The sequence below is a fragment of the Stegostoma tigrinum genome, chromosome 42, assembly GCF_030684315.1.
Source record: "Stegostoma tigrinum isolate sSteTig4 chromosome 42, sSteTig4.hap1, whole genome shotgun sequence".
NCBI classification, from domain to species: Eukaryota; Metazoa; Chordata; class Chondrichthyes; order Orectolobiformes; family Stegostomatidae; genus Stegostoma; species Stegostoma tigrinum.
Genome location: NC_081395.1, coordinates 5,354,351 through 5,373,647, shown reverse-complemented (window position 1 = coordinate 5,373,647; position 19,297 = coordinate 5,354,351). Strand labels below are relative to the sequence as shown.

At 46.4% G+C, this 19,297-nt stretch overlaps 1 protein-coding gene across 7 annotated transcripts in view; it reads right to left on the bottom strand.

The window, feature by feature from the left end:
* LOC125449368 (macro domain-containing protein CT2219-like) overlaps positions 1-19,297 on the bottom strand; it is a 987,510-nt gene that overhangs the window by 51,515 nt on the left and 916,698 nt on the right. For all 7 annotated transcript variants that reach the window (XR_009443130.1, XM_059641690.1, XM_059641688.1 and 4 more), the window contains exons 7-8: positions 12,830-12,860; positions 2,904-2,977 (exon numbers count right to left, since the gene is read on the bottom strand). Coding sequence is in view for 6 of the 7 variants with exons in the window: in XM_059641690.1 (XP_059497673.1) it covers positions 2,904-2,977; positions 12,830-12,860 (105 nt within the window). In the remaining variant the exon portion in view is untranslated. The remainder of the gene's footprint in view (positions 1-2,903; positions 2,978-12,829; positions 12,861-19,297) is intronic.

Below are 19,297 nucleotides of genomic sequence, written 5' to 3'. Positions count from 1 at the left end.
GTCAATACAGAAAGGAAGCAGTTACAGGAAAATGCAAAGAGTAAATATACAAAGATATTGTTGGGAGTCAAACATGTTTGTCACAATGAGGAAAGATTGGCTAGGCTGGGGCTTTTTTCTTTGGAATAGAGGGCAGATTTAATTTAGGTCTATAAGACTGAGAGGAATCATTTTTCACCCAGGGAGGATTAGGGGTCTGGAACTTATACTGCCTGCAGGGATGGCTGAGGCAGACACACTCAATGTATTTGGAAGACGTATGAAGAAAGGCTGAGGGACTTGGGTCTGTTCTCATTGGACAGAAGGAGGCTAAAAGGGGATTTAATAGGGACATACAAGATGATCAGAGGATTAGATAGAGTTGACAGTGAGAGTCTTTTTCCGAGGATGATGACTTCAGCTTGTACAAGGGGGCATAGCTACAAATTGAGGGGTGATAGATTCAAGACAGATGTCAGAGGCAGGTTCTTTCCTCAGAGAGTGGCAAGGGCGTGGAATGCCCTGCCTGCCAATGTAGTTAACTCAGCCACATTAGGGGCATTTAAACAGTCCTTGGATAAGCATATGGATGAGGGCCGAAGGGCCTGTTCTGTGCTGTATTGTTCTATATTCTATATATATATATATGTGTTTGTGTATTTGAAGCACTGTATCTAACCAGCCAATTGTTACAAAGTGTAATTAAGCTGGATAAACATTTATCAGCTTACAGAGACCCAAAAGCTAAACTGCTCCATATAGTTTCTCTGTTTCTGAGGTTGTCAGGCCGGATTTTGTCCTTGCTATTGGACTTGAGTGGGCCAACCACTGAGCCAACATAGAGTATAGGAACAGGAGGTGGCTGTTCTGGCTGATTTGTGGCCTAGCTCCACCTTCCTGCCTCTGGCTCATTTCCTTTAATACCTTTGCTTAGCAACATTTTACACCTGAGACCGATAAACTTTAACAACCGATCCAGCATCCACTGTGAGTGCAAATGTGACTGGTCAGTGGGCCACTTTACACCAACGGTGGCTCTGTCCATCTGCAGGGACCACTCTAATGGTACACTTGGCCTAGCTGATTTACACCTGGCATGGGGAAGCCAGGAGACAAGAAAGTTTGGACAGTACAGATTCAAATCCAGTGAGATGCCCCATCTGACCTGCAGGAGACACTGGGCACAGGCCCTCACATCTCCTTGCTGAAACATTTCTGCAACAGTTGTCGGAGCAAATTCTGCAGATGCTGGAATCTGTACTGAAAACAAAAAGTACTGGAAATCACAGCCGGTCAGGCAGCATCCATGGAGAGAGAGCAAGCAAACATTTCCAGCCTCGGTGACTCTTCATCAGAGCTGACATACTGTCGTTTCCTGCACTTCTTGTTTTCTAAAACAGGTATGGTGTGTGAATGCAGTGCGAACATTTTAAACTTCACTGTTTCAGTAGGATTTACACGTCAATGTCAGTATACCTGTCCTTACCAACATAACCACCTGGTTAAAAAGCTCTCATACCACTCGTCCCATTCTCCCACAATCTTGAAATCACCAGAGGGGTTAGTAAAGTCTTCACTAACCAAAGGATGAAAGTAAAGGCCAGATTCACAGCAGAACTATGAGTATAGTCTCCACTTGTAGTACAGAACTGGGTGGTAATTTCAGTCTCTGATGACCAGAATCCACAGCAATAAACACTGAACATACATTTATGAGTTATATATGTAGAATAACAGTGAGCAGGGAGTGAGTAATATGCCTGTAATTTAATCAAGAGGGATTTAGATATCATAAAGTGGGTGAGATTAGATTAGCTCTCTTTTTATCCTCTATTATTTGGAATCAAGGCTGGACAGTTCTACTCAGGCTAAAGCTTCTTTTTGTTTTTAAAAGCCTTTGATTGGTTTTGGCTGTGCTGCCAAATTTAGATTGCCAGCAGCTGACGACCATGTCTCGAGGAAAGGGAGAGACAGGAAGGATGCTAGAGCTCACCCCATGTGTCACCTGGCCAGTGGCTGTTGTAACTTAAATTAAAAAGTCAGTTTCTCAGCTTTGTACTCGGGGGTCAGTGCGCTGATGTCAATATGCTACAATCCAAACCTAACAGGGTATTACACTGGGTGCTTAACAGAAAGGCAGTCCCGCTTCCCCCTGATTCAAACCACATCACCTATCCACTAGCTGTGTTTTGGCATTTTTCCTGATGGTTTCTGTTGCTTAAGCCTGGGGTTGTTCCACCTGGGGAAGCAGGGCAACGAATCCTGAATCCATCCTCATACAATAGCTGCAAGTTAATGAGAACGGGCAGAAACCGAGGCCAGATATGCCTCTTCCAAGGCAGACTGCATTTCATCAACCGTGCTGCCATTTACGCTGCTTTGGTTGACATAATTATTTCGGCCCAGAAGCAGGCCATTTGGCCCAGCGTGTTTGCACTGGCTCTTTGAACGAGCTTGATGCCATTACCCAAGCTGCTCCCCATAGCCCTAACATACTAACCTCTCTTTGATTGCATCAACTGCATGTGCAGCCTGTACTCTGAGGCACTGCATTCCCATCTTGAACTGCTTGTTGCTTGATAAAGTGGAACAGAGCAACACCGAGCACCCTGGACCATCACCAGTGTGAGGCCAGCAAACAGACTTCTCACTTCCAATGCTCCTTCTCCTCCTCACATTGTGAGGTGTAGCTCATCTCAGGCAGATGGACAGGAGAAACCAGAGGACAGGCTGGATTGTCAGCGTTTCCCGGATTGAGGGAAGCAGAATGCAAATCGTTTCCTCCCTCTGCAAATAGCCCACTCAGTGTCCGCGAGTCCAAAACTGGACATTTATTCACAGCCAAAGCTAGCTGGAGTGGTCCCCGGGAAATCTCGGAACTGCCTCGGATTGAATGTTACTTGTGGGGTTGTCAAGGAACTTACCGAGTCCTTGTGTTCTTCTAGAAACTCTCTGACGGTCTTCAAGACAGTTTCTGCAGCCTGTCCATTGGGGTAGCCTGTGTGTAGAATAAAGGAGAGTGACTGAAATGTACAGCAGAAGTTAACAGGTACCACATGACGCTAACTCTTTATGGTCCTCAGATTAGCATGAGGCTAGTCCAGACAGCTCAAGGCCTCATGCCTAGTCTCTGATCATCAAACCCCTCCTCCTACTGGATGCCCACACCTCTCCCAGACCTTCCGCAGCCAATACCGCTCTATATCATCACTGCATACACTCAGCAAAAATCATAGAATTATAGACTCATAAAGTGTACAGCACAGTAACAGACCCTTCAGTCCAACTCGTCCAAGCCGACCAGGTATCCTAAATTAATCTAGTCCCATGTTCCTCTAAATCCTTTCTATTCATGTACCCATCCAGATGCCTTTTAAATGCCATTGTACCAGCCCCCACCACTTCCTCTGGCAGCTCGTTCCTTACACGTACCACCCTCTGAGTGAAAACATTGCCTCTTAGGTCCCTTTTAAATCTTTCCCCTCTCTCCTTAAACCTATGCCTCTCTAGTTTTGGACTCCCCCGACCGAAAAAAGATCTTGGCTATTCACCCTATCCATAACCCCTCATGGTTTTATAAATTTTTAAGTCACCCCTCAGCCTCCAACACTCCAGGGAAAATAGACCCAGTCTATTCAGCCCCTCCCTGTAGCTCAAACCCTCCGACCCTGGCAACATCTTTATAAATCTTTTCTGAACCCTTTCAAGTTTCCCAACATCTTTCCTATAGCAGGCCATGGAATTATTCTGCTCTCTTCCGAACAGAAGAGTTAAGACATGACCAACCTTGATTAAACTGAATGATGGAACAGGCTAGAGGGCCCAGATTGTCCAGACATGCTCCTGTCTATCCATGCAGGACCCCTGCCTGTTCGTGAGTCATAGATATTCAACCAAATTTGAAGGCTCCTGGGATCTTGCTATATGCAAGATGTTTGCTGCATTTCCGACAAGTTGGAATGCATTACTGGCTGCGAAGAGCTTTGGACCTCCTGACGTTGAGAAAGGCACTACATTACTGCAAGCTTATGGGAAAATGGCTGCTGACGATTCTTCGGTGAGAGGCTCTAATGACAGTGCAGAACCACCCCTCAAAATAAATATCTACCAGTGACACAGAACCTTTCAGAATGAGGCAACTAGAGCAATCAGCAGAGAGACAGAAACGAAGACACTCATTCAGTTTCAGTGCTAGTGTCGAGGATTAGGTTCCACTGGATAATACGGCATTGAAAGCATAAAACCAGATCCCTTGCCTAAACAAACTGAGTGGCTGTAAGTTAACAGCAAGCTACAGGCCTATACTTTTACTGCTTTCTCAATCATTCAGGTCACACAGAGTGTGCATTTACACGTTGTATATGGACTTGAAAAGTCAGAAAGGATTAGCGCTGGTGAAACTCAGCCGGTCTGGCAGCATTTGTGGAGAGAAAGCAAGGACCAGTGATCCTTCTTCAGACCCTTCTGATAAAGGGTCATTGGACGTGTAATGTTGTCTCAGCTTTCTCTTCACAGATGCTGCCAGACCTGTTGAGTTTCTCCAGCAATTTCTGTTTTGTTTCAGATTTCCAGCACTCACAGTTCTTTGTTTTCGGTGGAAGGGATTATTGTAGAGCAGCAGATAGGGAGAAATTTCTATAAAAAGGTCGAGAATAAGACAGCATGGTTTTCAAGAGTTTTGCAAATGTGAGGTGAGAGAAAGTGTTTGTGTACAGGTTTGGAATGCATTGCCTGGAATGTGCTGGAGACAGGTTCAACTGAGATATTAAAGAAACATTAGATGATTGCTCAAATTAGGGGAAAAGGGAGGAGTCGGGGACTCAAGTAAATGCCTAAAGAGCCACAATGGGCTGAATGTCTTCTTCTGTCCCATAATAGTTGCGTGATAGGGTATTCCAAAATGGAAGTTGAGAGCTCCAGTAGAGTTATGAGCTGAAATGTTGGTGCTATCAGTTCTAAGGCAGTATTGGCTGCCTCAGCTGCACTCCCACACTAACAAGTTCCTACTTAGAGCTCACAAGAATTTTGAAGCCTGAAAATGAGGCGGAAACTTTGGGAAATACCAGTTTAGGATCTTGAGGAAATCTAAAATCCAGGACCTTCCTCTGGCCTCTGTGACAATCATATCAGTCAGTGCAACATGTATCTGTCTCCTAACATGCAATAAACTACTTCTTGTTCAATACAAGAGCCTCTTCTCGTTAGACCAGAAAGAGATTTTCCTGCCCTACAATAGACCACTTGGTAAAGCCGATGATGGCAGCAAAGCTAGTAAAATGGTTGAGCTGCAGACTCAGTTTAGCTGCACATACCGCAGTAGGCACAGCAGTCTGGGCAAACCCTCAGCCTCAGTCTCCAATATCTCAGCGACCGATCTTGGAAACAGCATTTTCTCATGCATTACAGAAGAGTGCATGGCAATGGATTAAAAGGAAGTCTGAAGAATTTCCACTTACCCCGCTAAGTATTCTGAGAACTGTATCTCTGCTGAGAGGCAGATTTATCTCCTATTCACATTCAAAACAATGGGTGGTGCTGGGGATTGGTATTCTCAGGAGAGCCAAGCCAGTGCTGTGGAACCTCAGGAATTTACTGCAACGGATTGTTTCAAATCCCATCCTGACAGAGGTAACGTTAAGGCTCCAGTCCCAAAGTTAGTTCTCTCTATCAAGCCAGTAAATTTTTTAATACTTTTCTCCCCATATCTCAGGCTGGGATAAAGCTCTACCCGAAATATTTCCACAGCAATGTGCACCATTCTTAACTCCCCTCTGAAATGACCTAGTAAGCCCCTCAGTTCAAGGTCAATTAGGAATGGGTAAGAAATACTGATCTTTCAGGTGAAGGCCACATCCTATGAAAGGTATAAAAAAAATGTTGGCCTCTTTGGTCCATTGGTGATGGGATGGCTGGCTCCTGTCTATTATTTGTTGCTTCTACAATAGTTGGCATGTACAGAGTCCTGTGTAATGGTTCCAACAAGTTGTTATTTTTAGCTCTGCCTGGCATGCCCTCCTGCACTCTTCCTCGGACCAGGATTGATCTCCTGTTGCCTCTGGTTTAACCCGGAGTTTGCACTCAAACCTGCCGACAAGGGTGGCATTGTTGTCTGGTGTACTGACTTCCCCTTTTGCAGAGGCTGAGCTCTCCACAATACTGTCTCGTTCAGTCTTCAAACTTCAGCAGCCACCATTGCCACACCCTTTCTGCTTGCCGTTTTTTGGAATTTAAGAGGTCACGCACGACACCTGAGAAAAATATATGCGCCACGAAGGTTAATTTCTCGGCCAACGTTGCTAACAGAGACATCGCAAGAAAAATCATCACTGTAAGGTCTAGCAGAGATGTTTCTTCAATCGTGAGTGAGGCAAAGCTGACATGGTAATGAGGTTGGGGACTGCCTGTTTTGTTTTCTGCCCATGACTGTCAATCACTGCAGATTAAACCACTGGCCCAACTCATTTCCATTTCAATCCATTTATCAGGGCCATTATACAGAAAGTACTTCATTCTTCCTTGTGAAATTATCAATGTACAGAAACACTGCAGAGGTGCCAGGCACAAACACTTATTCATATTCATGAGGTCAGCTGAACATTGGAAATATGACTGGAAAATGTGCACTTAAAATGCTAACCAAGAACTGTATCGCCATGGAGCTTTCTGCAAATTACACATTTCTTCACAGAATGGATACCAAGGAGCGAATTACTCAGAAAGTAAGCAGGGGTCAGGAATGAGTTACACAGGGAATAATACCGAGCTGGAAATCAACTGAACAGGACATAACACTGGGCTTGAGTAGCCCATTGAGTTGGCAACTCTTATTGGGCATAAGCTTGGCGCATTCAGACACATATCCTGAAACAATTTAAAAGTCTTGGCACAGGTCACGTTGCGCTACCTTCCTGCACCAAGCTGAAGACAAACAAACCCACCAATGTCTAATTGGAAGACTTACGGAAGAATGCTGCGGCTCCAGTACGTCAATTATTCTTGCGCTGAAAACAAATTTAATAAAAGAAAACACAATCTTTTTTATTGCCCTCTGATATTTCTCAAGGGCCTGCTTTGAAGCTGTATCCCAGAATTTCAATCTTTAATTCCTGGAGAATTCAGAGCAATCCTGCAGGGTTGGTGATGCTAGTAATCAAGGACGTAACAGAGAGAGTTGGGAATGAATGGCTCAGACCAGTCATAAATGCCTGCTAGTCAGAACTGACATCCTTAAATCTACATACAATGATGGACATCAGCCAGTCCACTGGGGACGAGGCCCAGTAATAACTTACTGAGAAAGTAATAAAGACTTGTAAACATGACAATAATCAGAAAGTGAATGGGGTCTGGAGTCAGTCGGACAGCAAAGAATAGCAACTTGGGGAATGAACCGCACAAAAGTGGAACAGAGAACTGACAGTGAATAAACCAGACAGTAGTGGGGCATCCAGGCAGTTACACTGATCTGAGAGCAAACATCCAAAACAAAAGCTGGGAAGTGGGCACAGAGTTGTAGGATGTAATAAATAAAAACTAAGGATAGTCCTTTTGCTCTGAGGCTAGTCTCAGGTCCTAGTCTCTCCTACAAGCGGAAAACTGCTACCTCAAACCTCATGACTGGGCTCAGCATTGAGATAGAACTATTCCTCTCAGTACATCTAACGTGTCCTCTTCCTCTCCCACCCTCATCACTCCAACCCTACTCAACTATACCCCTACGAACAGTTCAGGAAAAGCCCAGGCCAGAAGGAAAATCCAATAAAACTGCAGTCAATGAGACATCCTGGTCCAAACGTCTCTTGCATACTTCCAAAGGGAGGTTCAGCGTGGCTACGTTCCAAGCGCAAAGCGGTTTAAAATTGTTTTTTAAATATTTAAAATTGGGAGGGCCATTGGTGAATAAAAACCTGGCAAATTCCCCTCCAAGACTGACGCTCGGCCTGGGAGGATACAGGCAGCAAAAGGGCAATGAGAGTAACAACTCTGCCTGGAACATGGATGTCAAGGACACCAGCTTCTGCAGGAAAGAAGTGGGACTTCCCCACCAAGCCCTGAGATTTCCATCCCTTCGCAGCAGAATATTGGAATGTGTGATTTTGACAAGCTTTTGTCTGTCAGCGATAACAAATACCTGCCCATCATGATGAATCTCTGCCGACGCTTTTCCACTTCTCGAGTAGCTAATGAAGCATTTAACAAAGATAAATTCCTGAACGTTGCAGGCTCAGCTGTACCCCATGTCAGGAGCAGCTCAAAAAATACAAGTCTGCGATTCCATTTCGATGACTGAGCTCTGCAAACTCTGATAAGCGTGGCTAGTTAGGCATCTGGCTGGACTGCACTTGGCACATTGTGGGCAGCTTTGGGCCCTGTATCCAAGCAAGGATGTGTTGGCATTGGAGGGGTTCCACAGGAAGTTTACAAGAATGGTCCCGGGTCTGAAGGGCTTGTCATGATGAGTGGTTGAATACTGAGGGTCAGTATGTGATGGTGCTTAGAAGGCCAAGTGGGATCTGAATGACACCTAAAGAATACTGGGAGGTTTGGATAGAATGGACATAGAAGCCATGTTTTCACAAGTTGGAGCGACTAGGACCCGAGGGCACAGCCTCAGAGCAAAGGGACGACTCTTTAGAACTGAGATAAAGAGGAGCTCCTTCAGCCAGAGGGTGGTGAATCTCTGGAACTCATTGCTGCAGAGGCCAAGTCATTGAGTGTACTTAAGGCAGAGATGGATTGGCTCTTGATACGGGGAGAAGGCAGGAGAATGGAGTCAAGAAACATATCGGCCATGATCAAATGGTGAATAGTCTTGATGGGTTGAATGGCCTCATTCTGCTCCCATGTCTTATGGCCTTGTGATTGTGAGAAAAAAGCATAGCAGCTTTGACGACCTTGGGATGATCCAAACTAGTTCACAGCAACTGAAAGACTTTTTGAGGTGGAGTCTTTGTTGTAATATAGGAAGGGCAACAGCCAATGTGTGAACAGCAAGCTCCGACCTACAACAGATCGATAATGACTGAATACTGGCCCAGAACATCTGCCAATTCAGGTGGAGCAGGGAGCTCCTGTGCCTGGGGCTGGTCCACGCCATCTGCTTTTTGTTTCTTCTTTTTCCCTCCTTCCTCATTTTTCTTCTTTTTACTTGCCTCGTGTTGAGCTTGGTCACAGTGGCGAGGCGTGACTAGCACAGACTCATGGCGAACAGGTTGGGTTCCTGGCAGCTTCTGAGTCAACGAGGTGGAGGCACCTGGCGCAGACTGGTGGAGGTGGCAGCGGCAGTGGCTTTGGGCCCAGTACAAGACCAACTGCGTCGGCACAGGCTGCATCGGCAAGGTGGGCCTGGAACAGACAGTTGGCAGCAATGGCGGAGTCAAGTGTCGGACTCAAGTGCGCCAAAGACTAGCGTCCCTTGTTGGTGCGGCGCAGTGAGGGGGTCTCGTGACTGGCCATTCCAGAGCTGTGGCTGAGCACTTAACAAGAAGGATCATAGAGTTGAGCTTCATTTCTTTATTTTTCTGCCTTTAAATTCTATGTTTTGGACTAATTTTTCTGCAACAGCACTAGAGAGTGGTGACACTATGCAACTCATTTGGGGGCCGGCACGGCGGCTCAGTGGTTAGCACTGTTGCCTCACAGTACCAGGGACCTGGGTTCGATTCCAGCCTCGGGCGTCTGTCTGTGGGGAGTTTGCACATTCTCCCCCCGTGTCTGCGTGGGTTTCCTCCAGGTGCTCCAGTTCCCTCCAAAGGTTAGGGTCGATTGGCCATGGGAAATTGCTCCTAGCATTTATGGATGTGTAGGTTAGGTGTTTTTTTACAGGAGATGGGTCTGGGTAGGATGCTCTGAGGGTCAGTGTGGACTTGTTGAGCCATAGGGCCTGTTTCCACACTGTAGGGATTCTATGATCTATGACATTGCACTGTATTCTGCAACAAAAATAAATATACAAAAACAAAAATATCAAAACAATTAAATCAGCGAGAGACATCCTCTGCTCTTTTTCAGGTGACGGCTCTGGGATTTTCTAAGCTCACCCAAAACACAACCAGTTTAAAAACAAGCGCAGAGTGAAATGTTAATAAGGTGATGGAAGCTAAGATATTGGAGGTGAAAATAGTGGGGTTATACCAAGTATTTCATACATGCTGCACTGGATGAAAAATGCATTGGAGTCAGCCTCTAGCAATCCCCAGTGTTCTCATCCAAGCTGTCAAAAAAATCAGAAGGTCAAAACGTACAAGAAAAAGCTGACCTCAAAATTCAAACCCCTTCTGAGGAGGTAATCACGGATCTCTCAGAGTGAGAGCCCGCAGGCAAAGGAAAGCCAAGGGGATACTACGAGATCTGGGAGTCACCTCACAGGCTAATGTTTGATGGAATGCCCATATTCTGGGTTGAGCACAGGAGCTGGAGTTTAGGGCAGCTGCTCCACACTGCTGGTGCTAGCCATATTCCTTGGTCGAGAGGTACGGCCGGGGAGAGAAATCACGCGTGTCAGTGCTTTTTCTGTTTCTAGGCCACTTAATCCTGCTGTCCACCAAATATAACCCGTCCCACCCCTTAACATCCTTCGCGTGTCTAGAATTAAATATCGAGTCGCAGTGAACTCTTTTGTATGGGGTTTGACAGAACTTCTTGCCATCTGCACTCTGCGCATCTCTTTGTAAAAGCCATGGAAAGCTCAGATTACTGCTGAACCTATCAACAGCAAACAAGGCAGAGATAACACAGCGTGGAGCTGGAGGAACACAGCAGGCCAGGCAGCGTCAGAGGAGCAGGAAAGGTGATGTTTTGGATTGGATGTTTCGGGACCCTTCTTCAGAAATGGGGGAGGGGGAAGGGAGCTCCAAATTAAATAGAGAGGAGGTATGGGGCTGGGGAAGGTAGGTGGGATGGTGATAGGAAGGCAGACTTGTTGTGGGGTCAGATTGCAGATGGCGGAAGTGGTGGAGAATGATACGTTGAATAGAGAGGTTAGTGGGGTGATATGTGAGGACAAGGGTGGGGGGGGGGGTGGTGTGTGGTGGCTGCCTCAGCCTGAGGTTGGCTGAAGGCATGACCTCAGTGTTTATTGGGATACACACCTCCCTCTTCTGATTCCTGTCTATGACAGATTTGCTTTAACACTGGAAGTCATTATATCAAGTGGCATATTGGTCTTAGCTCTGGCCCAAGATGGCGCCTTTCAGGAGATTAGGTAGAAGGGTAGCAAAACAAGGAGTGAAGGATTCTTATAAAGGTAACAGTATCCTTCCCCTTACTAAATCGGGGGGAGGGAGGTGATGGCCTAGTGGTATTATCGCTTCTTTGTTAATCCAGAGATCCAGATAATATTCTGGGGACTCGGGTGCAAATCCCACCACGGCAAATGGTGGGATTTGACCTCCATAAATATCTAGAATCAAGAGTCTAATGATGACCGTGAATCCGTTACTGATTGTTGGAAAAACCCATCTGGGTCACTAATGCCCTTTCAGGAAGAAAACTGCCATCCTTACCTGGTCTGGGCCTACGTGTGACTCCAGACCCACCACAAAGTGGTTGACTCTTAACTGCCCTCTGGGCAATTAGGGATGGGCAATAAACGCTGCTTAGCCAGTGATACCCTCATCCCCTGAATGAAGAAAGAACAAAAACCTATCAGACACTCACAGCTCTCCCAGGCTGGTCACCTCACTTTGGCATCCCCTTCTGTCTGAAGGACGGGAGCCGGGGGCGTGGACCCTTTCACCAAACCTAAATCTCTGATTTCCAAGCGGCACTGAGATCAGCTTCAAAAACACTCTCCAGTTGTGGAATGGTGCACCCACATTGTTGCTCATTAACACACAAAGCCTCCCTGTACCAGTGCCACTCCTTAACACAAACTCAGCCTCCCTGTTCCAAAGGCCCACGTTCAGCCATGAGCAGCAGTAGGACCAGTTACAAAAACCAACTTGCTGCGTTTCTACCCAGTAAGAAACCTAAACAATCTTTCACACATGAGTGCTGAGGCTCCTGAAGCTCTAGCAGGCCTGATAAACACTCCTGTAGATTCGGTAAGGTCTGATGGAGAAAATCTGCAGACAAGTTGCCTGTCAGTATCCCACTAAGAGCCCAACGACCCACCTCGAGTCACTTATACTTCCTGCCAGAAAATTCAAGCAAGGTTGAAGTGGAATCGGTTTGATTATTTAAAGATGTATCATTTCACTTTTACTGACTTATTCATTGTCATTTCGCCTGCAGACTTCATTAAAAAACAGAGAAGTCCTGGAACGACTCTGCATCTATTTTGCTGTATCATTCCCAGGCTATGGTGCGAATGCATGGAGTGGCTGGGTTGGCAATGTTGAGGTTGCTATATTAGGGTTGCACTTTTCCTGAACCAGGGCTGGGAACACAGATAGCAGGTATGGTATCGCACGGCCCTGCTGTGGCAGGGAGCTTCTGTCTCAAAGTGGGGAAAGTCCAAAGCAAGGGGCCAGAATGTTAAGAGCTGGGCCATTCAGGAAGAACTACTTCAGACAAGGAGGAATGGGAGCCTGCCATTCTGACCCTGTAAAAAGATCTTGGTACTAAAAGGGCCAACTGAAAATGTCAAAGCTGAGATTAATAGAATGTTTTGTTTGGGGAAGGGAATGAAGGGATTACAAACCGAGGCAGTTAGGTGGCATTAAGAAACAGATCAGGGGCTGAATAGCCTCCTTCTGTTCCTCTGTGACTGCACACTCTTTATGTGGTCTGGACAGGAATTTTGTTGCTATTTCTCCTCCAGTGTTAATTCCCAACAGGCACTGTAAACATCTTTTTAACTTACAAGGCAAAAAAAGTTTAAGAATTAATAACATGGCTTATAACTTACCATAAATTCCAGTTGAGATACAGGGAAAAGCCTGCAATAAAAAGAACAGACAATTAACTTGTGCTTTTTACTCATCCAATTGATATTTTGCCTGTTAATTATCTCGGAGGCTTGGTCCCCTGAGCAGTCACACATTATGCAGGCCCTCTCTGCGGGACTCTACGTCCAGTATTGGAAGCACTTCGTCATCTCACAGTGTCACTGTCCGGCTTCATTCTGAGAATTCCTGACAGACCTTCCAGGAGATTCCCTGGATGCGCCAGGAATCCGATCAACAGGGCACTGGCCTGTGAGCACAAAATTCAATTGCCGATGGAACCGATGTGCAAAAGTGGCTGGTTATCCAAGAGGCACGTTTGCAGGCATAAGGTATTGGAACATAGAACAGTACAGCACAGTACAGGCCTTTCGGCCCACAGTGTTGTGCTGACCTATTATCCTACTGAGATCATACCCTACTTTATATTATCATCCATGTGCCTATCCAAGAGTCGCTTAAATGTCTCTCATGTATCTATTGAGGAAACTCCAGTGTTCAAGTGTTGGTGACCCAGATGAAGTCACTGGTTAATTTGAATCTTTTTGATTACTTCCTAAAAAAACAGGAAAGGACCTATTATAGAGTCATAGAGCTGTACAGCCCTTTGACCCAACACGTCCATTCTAACCAGATATCCTAAATTAATCAAGTCCCTTTTGCCAACACTTGGCCCCCATCCCCTAAACTCCTCCTTTTCATGTCCCCACCCAAAAGCCTTTTAAATGCTGTAACTGTACCAGCCCCCACCACTTCCTCTGGCAGCTCGTTCCATACACGCACCACCCTCTGTGTGAAAATGTTGCCCTTTTAAATCTTTCCCCTCTCACTTTAAACCTATGCCCCTCTAGTTTTGGATTCCCCTACCTTAGGGTAAAGACCTTGACTATTCACCCTATCCAAGCCCCTCATGATATTATGAACTTCTATAAGGTCACCCCTCAGCCTCCAATGCTCCAGCCTCTCCTTCAAGCTCAAACTCTCCAACCCTAGCAACAAATATTTTCCAGACCCTTTCAATAAAGTATTGTACATTTTTGAGTGTTCTCTTACCCCATGAATTCAAAGGTTAAATGGATAGCTTTTTGGACTGATTTGAATCAAAGGATATGGACCATTAGTTGAGATGGTAGGATTGAAGTGAATGAACTTATTGAATGGTCCAGCACACTGAAGGGACTGAAAGATCTTCACCCCTCTTCCATGGTTTTATAATAGCGCCAGGAAAACCAAAACGAAGTGAAACGGTTCTAAGAGGTGCTTATTACAGCTGCTGAAACAGTAAAGAAACAGCCTTTTGAATTGGTACAATATGAAACCAACCAATAGTTTCAAAGTGGTTTACAACAGCTCCCCAACAGCTATGTGTAACTTACTATTTCTCTTCCAACAATGTACTTAATTGGCTGCAAAATGTCGAATTGAGACATCCTGAAGTTGTGAAAGGTGCTGTATGAATGGAAGATTTCTCTTCTTCGAATCTGTGACCGACAAGCTCAACGTCCCTAATTGGGAGCTGCAGGACTGGGTTGCTGGAGGTTAGATCTCATTCAGATCAGAGAAGCCAAGGGGCTTTTCTTATCCTGGTCAAGGGGTCACAGCTGTGTGGGTGCTGCCAGCAGCTACTCAGCAAGGTACAGCCACTGGCAGATGGAGATGGCACAAGCATGATACCTGCTGGCCAAGAACACTCTTTGCCAACTGCTGCTGAAATGAGCTGGAGTGAACTGTGGTCTTTTAATTTAAAGTGATGGCAAGAAGGCAAGATCCCTGGTGGATGCGGAAATGAGCTGGCAGTAGTTGCCATATGGTTCCACCAAGTGGAAATGTCAGTGTGTACCATTCCCAAGATAGGTCTGTGTAGATGGGTATTCAGAGCAGAATTCATAAGGCTGTTGGAACAGAAACAGGCCATTCAGCGCCTTGAACGTTTCTGCCTATCAATGAGGTCATGCTTGATCTGCCACCCCTCCCTATCTCTGTCACCTCTTCCAGCCCCTACACTCCCTCCCTAACTCTGTCACCTCTTCCAGCCCCTACACCCCCTCCCTAACTCTGTCACCTCTTCCAGCCCCTACACCCCCTCCCTAACTCTGTCACCTCTTCCAGCCCCTACACCCCCTCCCTAACTCTGTCACCTCTTCCAGCCCCTACACCCCCTCCCTAACTCTGTCACCTCTTCCAGCCCCTACACCCCCTCCCTAACTCTGTCACCCCCTCCAGTCCCTACACTCCCTCCCTATCTCTGTCATGTCTTCCAGCCCCTACACCCCCTCCCTAACTCTGTCACCTCTTCCAGCCCCTACACCCCCTCCCTAACTCTGTCACCTCCTCCAGCCCCTACACCCCCTCCCTATCTCTGTCACCTCCTCCAGCCCCTACACCCCCTCCCTATCTCTGTAACCCCCTCCAGCCCCTAAACCCCCTCCCTATCTCTGTCACCTCCTCCAGCCCCTACACCCCCTCCCTATCTCTGTCACCTCCTCCAGCCCCTACACCCCCTCCCTATCTCTGTCACCTCCTCCAGCCCCTACATGCATCTTTATTCCCAGGTTAATTGTGTGGCTGAGCAAACTTGATGGGCTGAATGACCAAATTCTGTCCCTGCATCTTATGGTCTTCTGGGTATAGTAGCAATAGCCACTGACCTGATAGGCAGGAAGATGCGTACCTCTCTTGCTTCTGTTACGCACTTGTTAACGTTAAAAAAGACAGTCTTTGGTGGAGAATTTAATTGGGAAGGAGGTGGCCTTTCAATGAGCATGTGAGATATATAATTTGGTGTAAGGGCTTTCTGATGCTTGCTGTCGGGAAGCTTGACCTGCCTTTGAGGTGCTGAGAACTGAATTGCAGGAATTCATCCCACTTTCAGGATTCTGAGTCTTGGCCTCCCATGGAATTAAGTGACCTTGTGCCTTGCTTCCCACTCCCGGGAGGAGCACAAAATTCCACCCACTGTGCGTAAAAATGTTGCTCCTGAAAACCTGGTTCCAATTATTAATGAAACTGTGAGCTCAGATCCTCAGCAACAGTTTCCCTCTCTACCTACATTATCTGTTCCCTTAACAGCATGAAAACTGATCAAATCCACTACCTCCTCCCCACCCCAATCTTTACCTTCTAAATTCCAGGGTATTCAGCTCTATTTTGTCCAAATTCTTCTGCCAATTCAATCTTCTGAGTGCCTCAAGTCCAACAGTGTGAAAGCAGGCCATTTGGCCCAAATCTAACTCCTAAGCTATCCCTTGTAACCCAGCATTTCTCATGGTTAATCCACCTAGCCTGCACATCCTCAGACACTATGGGGCAATTTCCCACAGCCAATCCATCCTAACCGGCACATTTTTGTTTTGGCCAGTGGGAGGAAGCCGAAGCACCCGGAGGAAACCCCACACAGACAAGGGGAGAATGTGCTAACTCTCACACAGACAGTCACCCGAGTCTGGATCACAAAGTTAGAAAGTTGGGAATGGGACAAAGGGTCACACGTTGCTCCACTGTTCCCTCAGCTAGAGACGAAGAGAGAGACTCCCATGAACGCATGGCCAACAAAGAATTAATCTTCCTTATTTTTGAAGTGTTTTTACATTGAACTCCTACAGTATGGAAACAGGCCATTCGGCCCAACAAGTCCACACCACCCCTCCGAATAGCTCACCCAGTCCCATTCCCCTACCCCTGTATTTCCCATGTCTAACCCACCTAACCTAAACATCCCTGGGCACGATGGACAATTTAGCACGACCAATCCGCCTACCCTAAACATCTTTGGGCTGTGGGAGGAAACCAGAGCACCTGGAGGAAACACAAGCAGACACGGGGCGAATGTGCATTTCCACACAGGCAGTCGCCTGAGGGTGGAATCAAACCCAGGTCCCTGGCACCACAAGGCACCTGTGCTAACCACTGAGCCACTTTGCCACCCCCTTTGGATATGGTTCGATAAATTCTTTTGATAAGCTCTCAAGTCATTTCAATTTCCTGTCCTTTAAATATTTGAAACATCTCTGTGAAAACAATAAGTGTTTGCTATTTCACACCTGTGGGTTATCATTACAGAATGAGTGCTGCATGGCTGATTCACAGCTCACAGTGGGGTGCATGCCAGTTCACAGTTTGAATGGCAGCTTATAAAGCTTGGAACGGGACTACGGTTACAAACAGCTGTGTTTATAAGGGTTTAAATAAAGTTAATGCATAGGGTTTTATCAATGAGAGTGCACTCTCTGAAGAAAAACTGAAACCAGCAACAGAATCAACAAGAGATGATGGGAACTGCAGATGCTGGAGATTCCAAGATAATAAAATGTGAGGCTGGACGAACACAGCAGGCCAAGCAGCATCTCAGGAGCACAAAAGCTTTTGTGCTCCTGAGATGCTGCTTGGCCTGCTGTGTTCGTCCAGCCTCACATTTTATTATCACAGAATCAACAACTTTATTTAATCTCAGCACGGTCCCTGAGGTCTGTCCATGGTGGATACTGGGTGAGTTGGCACATTGGTATGAGGACAAAGGGTGGAGGGGCATGGGTTGGCAAGGAGAGCGTGAAAGGCTACTGGGGGCTGGGCAGGGGGCATAAGGTGGATGAAGCTGGGGATGGGGAGTGTGTGGGGATTGAGACTTGGCACCTGTGTATTCCTATCTGTGCTAACCCCTATAAGGCCCATGGGGAATCACTGATTAAGTGCCTCGTGACGTTTGTGTATGCATTCCCTTGGCAACAGGCAATGTGCTGTCTATTTGAACTCATCACCCGAGCCCTTTAGTAGACCTACAGCCAAGGTAGAGTCCCTACGCCTGGACTGGGAGGCCCAGGTTCAAGTCAAACCTGTGTAATAACATGTCTGAACAGGCTAATTATAAAAATAGGTTAAATTAAAGAAAAAACAGACCTAGTAGTACACTGGTAGTGTCTCTATCTTTGAGCCAGGAGGTCCAGGTTCAAGTCCCACCTGCACAGAGGTGTGTAATAAACATCTTGGAACAGGTTGATTTAAAAAACAGGATAGATCTGCAGAACTGTCTGGCTTGGGCTGGGACTAGCCTATGTACACCATCAGCAGTGGTTCTATGTTGGTGTTCAAGAATAAACCATGCTCCTCTCCACTTGGGGTTTCTGAGTCATTACGCTCTCATTTAAGTTTTTCACGACTGCAACAAAATGCTGGAGGACTGAAGAGATAATAAGAACTGCAGGTACTGGAGTCAGAGAGAATGCAGTGCGGAGCTGGAGGAAAACAGCAGGCCAGGCAGCATCAGGGAAGCAGGAAAGTTGATGTTTCGGGTCGGGACCCTTCTTCAGAAATGGGTCAGAAGAAGGCTCCCAACCCAGAACGTCAAATTTCCTGCTCGCTGCCTGGCCTGCTGCGTTCCTCCAGCTCCATGCTGTTATCGCTGGAGGACTGAAGCAGACTTCTGGCCTAGTCCAGTCTGCCTCTGAATTAGAAGTGCCTGAATTCTGTACGGCTGCCAATCGATCCCCATGAAACCTGCTCCTCACCCCGAAACACCACCCAGAATCAAACTCCACAGTTCTGGGAAACATGAGAGTTATGCTCGACCATCTTCTACTGATGGCTCCTAATCATGTCCACAGGTGAAAACAGCCTCTCTGTGTTCATTTCGTCAAGCCTTTTATAATATTGAAGACTTCTATCAGAGGCTAATGAGACGTAGATGAACACAATTTTATCTCGCAATTTTTCCTGACCTCTCTTTCAGTTCTGATATCATTCTCATTAATTGCGTTTGCAGCAGGGTGTACCATCTACAAGATGCGCTGCAGAAATTCACCAAAGATCCTCAGGCAGCACCTTCCAAACCCACGAACCACTTCCATCTAGAAGGGCAGCAGATACATGGGAACACTAGACACTGCAGGCTCCCCTCCGAGCCCCTCATCGTCCCGGCTTGGAAATTTTTCACTGTCCCTTCAGTGTCGCTGGATCAAAATCCTGGAGTTCTTTCCCTAATGGTCTATCTCCACCACATGGACTGCAATGGTTCAAGAAGGAGGCTCACTACCACCCTCTCATGGCCAACTAGGGACAGGATGCTTTTGCTCCACGTCCACGACTAAATAAAAAAGAGAAACATTCCAAATACATGTGATAACCGAAACAGGCCTCCATCCAGTGGAGACCAAAAATTCCTGTCTCCTACTGGATATGTGGTTCCTGCAAAGTAAAATATTCTGACTAAATTCAATGAGGTTAATGTTCAGATATCTGTTCCAACATCTGGCTTAGTGGCCAGCAGGTGAGAAAGATCTGCCTCTCCCCTGGATTACAGTCACTTGATCCCTGTGCAACAGATTCATTGAAAAGAAATGAGTGGAATATAGACTCCAGGAGTGATGCATTACTCTTGAGCGATGAGGTGGAGCTGACCCAAGCCATTAACCTTTAGCTGGTGTGCGCTCAGACATGGC